At 44.1% G+C, this 8,611-nt stretch overlaps 1 protein-coding gene across 1 annotated transcript in view; it reads left to right on the top strand.

Annotated features, from left to right (window-relative positions):
• LOC101637145 (inhibitor of carbonic anhydrase-like) overlaps positions 1-8,611 on the top strand; it is a 38,442-nt gene that overhangs the window by 28,440 nt on the left and 1,391 nt on the right. Inside the window, exons 14-16 of the mRNA XM_012724814.1 lie at positions 5,159-5,223; positions 5,768-5,952; positions 8,108-8,297. Of these exons, the coding sequence (XP_012580268.1) occupies positions 5,159-5,223; positions 5,768-5,952; positions 8,108-8,297 (440 nt within the window). The remainder of the gene's footprint in view (positions 1-5,158; positions 5,224-5,767; positions 5,953-8,107; positions 8,298-8,611) is intronic.

The following is an 8,611-nucleotide window of genomic DNA, read 5'->3' as shown; positions in this document are numbered from 1 at the left end:
GCTGCAAAAGACATGTGTTTCTCTTTTTTGGTTGCTGAGTAATATTCCACTGTATATATGTACCACATCTTTTTAATCCAGTCATCTACTTTTGGGTATTTGGGCTGCTTCCATGTTTTTCCAATTGTGAATAAAGCAGCAATAAATATGGGGGTGCAGGTTAAACTAATATGGCTTAATTCTTCTTTCCAACAGAAGATACACTGGTGTTAGGGTTGAAGGCCCCATCTTGGTACCATTAAAATAGTGCCTCAGAGAACCTAGAGTTGTCAGGTTCTATCCTAAACCACAACTTCACCTTTTTCCAGCAGGAAAATGAACACACAGCTTGAATCTTAGCTTGAGACATCTCATTCTCCCCACCGCTTCTGTCTGCTTTCTTGTTGCCTCTAGTTTCTCAGCTCCCAACAGCCTTTCTTCCACATCATGTTGGCTCTCCTGGCAAAAGGTAACCAGAATTCACCTCATCACCGTTGCCACTGACACCACCTGAATTCAAACCACCATTATCTCTCCCTAGACTGTTACAATAGTCCCTACCTGGTCTCCCCGCATCAGCACAGTAGCCAGAGTGATTCTGTTCAAACAAAAGTCAGAACATCAGATGTCACTGCCCAGAGGCCTCCATTGATTTCCCATATCGTCAGGGCAAAAGTCAATGTCCACCGGTGGCCTTCAGGGCCCCTCAGGCTTCACCTCCTACAGTGTCTCTGCTCCATCGTCCTGGCGTCCAGGCAGTTCCTGGAGGATGTCAGGCACTCCTGCCCCAGGGCTTCTGCCCTTCCTTCATCTGGAGTGTTCTCATATCATCTTACACAGTGCCCTCGTTTTCCTTTAGGACATCTTGGGAAAAGTTTTTTCTTGCTATTCCATCTATAATTCCACTCGTGCCCCTTCATTACTCTGTTTTCTTTAGCATACCATACATTTTCACTACTTATATTGTTAGTCTCTTTTTTTCAATAAAATGAATAAGGGCTCTTGTGTTGCCCATAACCTTCTTAAGCCGCAGGGGATGTTTGAACAGGTGCTTTGAGAGCCACTTCTTTATAAGGGCTGAGAACTTGGGTCTAGGCACTGGTCAGTGTTTTTTAAGGTGGGATAAACTTCTTGACACCCAGTTAAATTCGAATTCCAGATAAACAACAAATGAATGTTTAGTATAGGGGGATACATATGCTACTCCTGTTTCTGCCTTTCTGATTCTTTCTCTGTCTCTGTGGATCTTCCTCATTTTATTTTTCCTTTGCGAGGAAATTTATTCTGTTTTTCAATTTCCATAGAGGAAATTGTGACCACTGGTAGAGCATTGTTACAGCTCCTCAGTTATAAAGGGTCATCAAACACAGACCATAATGTAATAGTCCAACTCCCAGGAAATGATATTGTCAGCCTAGCTCAGTGAAAACTTCATGCTCACACAGTTCACACAGTGAAATTGTGCTGCAAAGTTTCTTTCAGCTGCCTGCACTGTGACCAGGTGGATTGAGAACAACGTGGAGCCAGAGGAGTCAGTTCTCAAAAAGGTGTCCATGCTTGGGAGAGCAAGATAGTCATGAATTCTTTTTTAAAGATTTATTTATTTATGCAAACAGAACTGGGGTACAAGCCAGGAGTGCAGGGGCAGTGAGAGGATTCACCAGAGACAGAGTGGGGAGCAAAACAGGCAGGCTGACAAAGTACACTGCTGAGGGAAGCAGCGGACTGGTCAGAAGAGGTCTGCTGTGCTGTCCCTTGGGGCAGGGATCAAACTCACACTGAAGCAGCTGTGGCTAGTTTGGAGTGCTGCGCCCTAACCCGCTGTGCCACCAGAGAGGGCCCAAGTCATGAATTTTTAAATAAAATTATAGAATCAGAATTTTGTTTCCTTGATGCAAAAACCACACTATAATGCTATTGAGTACTGTGATTCATACAGGTGGGTACATGGACGTATTACGTTTGGTTTATAGGGAAGGTGACATTTCACTGGAAAAAGGATCAACTTGAGATATCAAGTGAAATGAACACAGAAAAGTAGCCCCTGTCTGTGGTGACCCTGCAGAGCTCAGATTCAATAGTCATAAGCTGCCTGCAGGGTCAGAGAGGGGGTGTGCAGGGCGCTCCTGTAAGTGAATGATTACTCTAGGGGTCTGGAAGAATGAGGTGGAGAGATCCATAGCAACACCAGTGTAGGATCAAGGCAGGGCTTCTTGTGTTTTAAAAAAGAAAAGACGTGTGAATGCTGATGAAAAGAAACGAGTGGGGAAAGCGACCAGTTATTTAATATAAATAGGGTATAGGGAAAAGTATCTGACTGTGGGAGAGTGGGCGGGGCTGCAGAGCCCTGGGAAGAATGCATTTGTGGGAGAGAGATGCCTCCTTCATCTGTGCTTTGAGGGCAGGAGACTTTGGAAAGAAGCTGAGAGAAGGACCAGATGATGTCTATATTTTCTCTGGGAGCAGGAGCACAAGGCAGAGTGTGTGTGTGCTGGGGAGGTTTGTGGACAGACAGAGGTTTGCAAAAAGTGGGAAAACATTACTTAAATTTTTTTTAATTTTTGGACAGAAAAGCAAGAAATTTTTTATCAGATAAGAAGACTAGGAAATATTTTCTGAACAGAGGGGTTGCAAGTGGGTAGCCTACAAATTTCTATTTTTTATTGAGGTAACATTTAGTTGTCGACTATACCAGAGGGGTAGTCGTCCCCATCAGACCCCTCTCCCCTTTGTCCCTTCCCCTTCCCCTCAATTCTGCAGTCGTGTTTCTATCATTTTTGGTTTAGTTTTGTCAGTTCCTTTGTTTTGTTTTTATCTATTCTACAGAACTACCCAGTATTTGTCTTTCTCCTGACTTATTTCACTCAGCATTCATTATCTAGTTCTCTGCATGTTGTCACAAATGACAAGAGATCATCTTTTTAGTTAGCTGAGTAGTATTCTACTGTGCATATATATATACATACAACCACATCTTTTTTTTTTTTGTAAAGATTTATTTATTTATGCATACAGATTGGGGTGCAGACCAGAGATGCAGGGGTGGTGAGAGGATTCACCAGAGGCAGAGTAGGGAGCAGAACAGGCAGATCAATGAAGAACACTGCTGAGGGAAGCAGCAGGCGAGACAGGAGAGGTCTGCTGTGCTGTGTGGATCAACTCTGGGGTGGGGATCAAACTCACACTAAAGTGGCCACTGCTTGCTTGCAGTGCTGGATTTTAACCTGTTGCGCCACCAGGGAGGGCCCACTCCACATCTTCTTAATTTACTGCTCTGTCCTTGAGCCCTGAGATTGTTTCTATGACTTGGCTATTATAAATAGTGCTACAGTAAACCTAGGAGTGCATCTATGCACTACAAATTAGGGTTCTACATACTTGAGGTTAGATACTTAGGAGTTGAATTGCTGGATCATATGGTAGATCCATTTTTAATATTTTGTTTTCCATAGAGACTGGACAGTTGACATTCCCACCAACAGCATACAAGTGTTTCTTGGGAAAACACTTTGAAACTGTGACCAAAAAGGAAGTGTCTTACCCAGGTTCCTGGCAATGCCAGTGCCATCTTGGCTGCCGTCTTCCCTGCTGGGAGTCAAAATCTCACATCCTGTTCAGATATCCAAGGGCACTGGACAAACTGGTGTCTTGTTCCCCAAAAGAAATTCAGGCCCTCAAGACTGAGATTAGAATGAGGAGCTCAAGATGGTGGTTAATGAAAAGATTTATTGAAAAGCAACAAAAACAAGAGAAAGAGCCCCGGGAAGCCTTCTTTGAAGTGCCAGGGTTAGTGATCTATATAGGTTCTAGGATTGGGAAAAGAGGGCAGAAGAATTAAACTTTATTGGCTGAGAAAACAAGGAGAGAGGACTTGGCTAACCTCCATTTGTCCATATGAGTGTCATTTCTTGTTGACAATTGCAAGGCCAACCAGCTAGAGCTTGGTGTTCGTGCAGGGCTTCTGATATCTTATGGGTGACTAGCTCTTGCAGGCTATGTCCCTACAGCTCTGGTTTGAATGGTTTGTACAGAATTTGAGGTCTGTACAGAATTAGCTGAGGGATGCACAAGCTGAAGGGAAGAGGTTAAAAAAAGCACTATGGGTCAAGGAAATGTATGGTAGCTGATGTCTGGCCTAGAGTCATCTGATTTGTTTAACCTCTTGTTTACCAGCCCAGTGGAACCAGCAAAGTTCTGTCCTTGAGCCTTTCCTGTTTTGTCCTGGGATCCTGCCTGTGTCAAGGTCATGGGTCTAGGGAGTGGGGAAATAGCCTTCTCGGTGGTGGTTCACATCCGAACACAAATCAAAATCCCTTAAGGGCATGTCAAAATACAGATCATTTGGCTTTAACTCCAGAAGTTTCTAACCCAGTTGATGTGGGATGAGACCCCAGAATGCATCTTTGAAAAATTCTGATGCTGTTGCTGCTGGTCATGGCCCAAAGATTGAGAACCACTGGCCTAGGGTAGAGAAAGGCAGGAATGCTCAGTTTGAAGTTAATGATAAGAAAGTCTCTGGCCTACCTCATGGCAGTACAGACATACCTGAAGCAGATGATCATGCTCATTCAGGTCTAGAAGGTAGAGGTGTAAAGAAAGAAATAGGGCAGGGTTGCTTAGAAAACTTGGGTGGGAATAATTGATACTGGCTAGGTATAGAGGTACTGAAAAGAGGAGGGAAAAAACTGGAGATGTACCCCTGGAAGTTAAAAATTAATATCAATTTCCAACTGACTGAAATAATACTGATTTTTCAAGGCCTTAACATTCCTCATTAAAAATGAACCTTAAGCACAGAGAAATATTTTTTAGGGGACTAGCATACATAAATGTCCATGTATCTGATGTAAGTTTTGATCCAACTGGAATCATTGTTGAATGTCCTTGTTAAAGGAGAGCATAAGAATCTCTTGTAGAGATCCCGCATGATCATATTTCATATAAGGAACAAACCATGGTTGTCTACAACAGAAATGAAACAAGCCAGTTCCTTTATTGAGTACATTTCCTTCTAATCTTGGGGGCAGCGTGGCCTTAGCAGTTGTGTGTAGGGGAGCTGGTTGGCTCTAGAAGAATCGAAGGGTGCAGGCGGAGGGGTGTGAGTCTCCCATGTGCCTTCTGGAGGTCTCTGCCTCCTGCTCCTGTGGGTCCTCCTTTCTTACCTGACCTCCCTGTGCAGGTGTCTAGTGGAGAAGGGAGACGTGGCCTTCATGAAGCTGTCGGCGGTCCTGCAGAACACCAACGGTAAGTGCCTGTGCTTTGCCGCCCTCCCACAGAAAAGCTCCGCTTTCAGATATCTCCTCTGCTGGGCAAGCCGTGAAGTCTGCTAGCTCTGTCCGACTCCAGGGACTTAATTCTTGACCTTTCTTATTTTGGAGATAATCTTGTCATGAAGAGATTTGACAAGGCTGGTTATCACACTGGCCTTGAGACGAGCGCAAAACACAGAGGTGGGCGTCCGAATGAGCCCTCTGGCTCCCGTGATGGCTACCTGTTTGTTAAATATTCTGAGGACAAGTTTTGTCAGCTACATGTATTGCAAATATCTTTTCCCTCTCCGAAAAACCTTGCCTTTTTGCTTTCTTAACGATGTGTCTTGATGAACACTCTTATTTCTAATAAAGTTCAATTTATTAATGTCCCTTTCAGTTTAAGTTCTTTTTCAGGACTTTGAGAAATCTTTACCTTACACAGGGCAGAAATATCACTAACCAGAATGGTTGCAAATTTACGACTATTTCTCTTCTGTTTTGTTTTACACGCTCTACTGTCTTGTTTCTCTCCCCAGGAAGGAACACTGAGCCGTGGGCTAAGGATCTGAAGCAGGAAGACTTTGAGCTGCTGTGCCTCGATGGCACCAGGAAACCTGTGACTGAGGCTCAGAGCTGCCACCTGGCAGTGGTCCCAAACCATGCTGTGGTATCAAGGAAAGATAAGGCAGAATTCGTTCGCAGAATGCTCTTCAACCAACAGGTATGGGCATTGGGAGTCCTGTCCGTCCTGCCCACCAAGTGAGTTCTAGCTCCCTTCCACCTCCATGCAGCTCCATGCAGACCTCTCTCCACCTGCCTCACACTCTCCCTCCCTGACTATGGACTTTGATTCCCGCAGATGTACTTCCAGAGAAAGCAGAAAGCTGTGACTGTGTTCACTTTTCACTCTGGGCTGTCTCGTATTTATTTATTTTTTAAATTACTTATGCATACAAGAACTGGGGTACAGGCCAGAGGTGCAGGAGTGAGAGAACTCACCAGAAACAGAGAGGGAGCTGATCAGACAGATCCACTGAGATACACTGCTGAGGGGAGTAGCGGGCAAGAGAGAGGTCTGCTGTGCCATGTGGGTCTTCTTCCTGGCTAGGAATTGAACCCACGCCACAGTGGCTGGTGATTGACTGGTAGCACTAACCTCTGTGCCACCTGGGAGGCCCTAAGTTCTTTTTTTTTTTAAAGATTTATTTATGCATAATAGAACTGAGGAACAGGCCAGAGGTGCAGAGGCAGTGAGAGGCTTCACCAGAGACAGAGTGGGGAGTGGAACAGGCTGACTGACAAAGTACACTGCTGAGGGGAGCAGTGGGTGAGACAGGAGAGCTCTGCTGCACCATGTGGGTCAGCTCCCTCGCAGGCCGGGGATCAAACTTATGCTGAGGCAGCTGCAGCTAGCTTCTTAGTGGTGTGCTTTAACCCATTGTTCCACCAGGGAGGGCCCCGAGGCCCTAAGTTCTATGTGAACTGGAAAACCTTGACTTGTGGGCATCCGAAGTATCATCTGCGACTCACTGATCTCTGAGCAGAGTTGTTAATTCTGTTTGGGTTTGTTCTGTTACAGAAATAAGGGGGTAGGCTCAGTGCTGGTCACACAAGTTTGAGCTAGATGTGAGAAAAGCAGTACTGGTGGTGGATCCCATTGCACTTACTGATCTAAGGGAGGCTAAGCATGGAAGTTAAAGAGACAACATTCAGGCAATGTATGACCGCTACAGGCAGCCCACAGAGGCTGACCTTTGGAGTAGTGGGCTGCCTCAATCAAGTGAGCTTAAGCAAAACCCAGAGCCTCCTCTGCTGTTTGCACTAGCATGCCCTATGCTTGGGAGCACCGCGAACAAGTAGTGCACGTCTTAGCACCTGCTGTCAAGACAAGAGGCTCTTGATTATAAGCTAAGCTGCCCTCATGTAACAAGAGAAGTGGATGGATAAAGGAAAAGGGGAGGAGAATGAAGAGGTAGAAGTGGCTGGGTGATGGGAATAGATTCAGAAGGCCCCAGGCAGCAGGCAGACAGTGCAAGTATGACCAGAGTTGAAAATATTCCACAGTAACTGGTGGGTTGATGATAAAGTGGCAAATTCAAACTTTTCTTCTCAAGTTTGAGCTCAAAGATTGGAGTCTGTTTAGCAATTGCTTTATGTACATCATATTATTTAGTATTGTTATTTCTGTTTACAATGAATAAACAGATTCATTGACCTTAGTAAAGGACTTTGCTAAAGTCACATGACAAGGCATAGTTGAAATCGGGATTTGAACTTTTTTTTTAATTTCTCTCTATATTTTTTACAACATTGGTCATTTTTGTTCAGTTTGCTTTCTCCTCTCAGGTATTTTCCCCATAAAATTCCCAGTTCACCCATGAGCCATCACCATAGTCCCTTGTGTTCTTCCCTCCCTTATTTTGATGCTTCTTTCTCCCTTCTCCTGCAGAATGTCTCTGAATTATAGTTGTGTGTTAGTTTCTTAAAGTTTATTATAATATTATTTTCCTAGTCCTTTATATTGTTTTCCCTGCATTCCTCCTACAAGTGAAAACATCTGTCCTTTTTCTTTTCCTTTCTGGCTTATTTCACTGAGCATAATCCCTTTCAGCTCCAGCCATTTTGCTGCAAATGGCATGAGTTTATCTTTTTTGCTTGCTGAATAGTATTCCATGATGTCTATGTAACCTTTTCTTGATCCAGTCACCTGTTTTGGGGTACTTACGTTGTTTCCATATCTCAGCCATTGTAGCTAGTGTTGCCATAAATACAGGGGAGCAGGTTTCCTTTCAAATTAACGTTTTTGTGTCAAATTAATGTTTTTGTGTCCTCATGCTCCCTGGTACTGCTGGTCACTTACTGTCTATCTGACCCAGGAACTCTTTGGAAGGAATGGATTTCAATACCGGATGTTCCAGCTGTTCAGATCTTCAGTGGTGAAGGACCTGCTCTTCAGTGATGAGACAGAATGCTTGGCTGACATTCAAGACAAAACAACCTATCAGAAATACTTAGGGCCGGAGTATCTTACGGCTATTGCTAATGTGAGACCATGCTTAACTTCGGGTGAGTAGAATAAAGTGCCAAGAGCAATAACATGGCAACCAAGGTAAACATGTTTGCTTTAAGGACCTTCTTATACCAAGCCGTGCGCCCATGCTGATGGCAACACAAAGCCTGGTACTGGAGAAGATTTCAGACTCACCAGTTAGGTGAGTCAGTTAGATAATACTAATTGTTTGAAGGAGATAGTGTACAATAGCTCTTGAGAACATTTGGAAATTGAACTTGTTTATGTGTGTATTTCCATTTTTTTTTTTTTAAAGATTTATTTATTTGTGCATACAGAACTGGGGTACAGGCCAGAGGCTCAGGGGCGG

This window comes from Condylura cristata, unplaced genomic scaffold (genome assembly GCF_000260355.1).
Source record: "Condylura cristata isolate star-nosed mole 26May11 unplaced genomic scaffold, ConCri1.0 scaffold00014, whole genome shotgun sequence".
Lineage (NCBI taxonomy): Eukaryota > Metazoa > Chordata > Mammalia > Eulipotyphla > Talpidae > Condylura > Condylura cristata.
The sequence above is the reverse complement of the archived record's forward strand: the minus strand, read 5'-3'. Positions and strand labels throughout refer to the sequence as shown.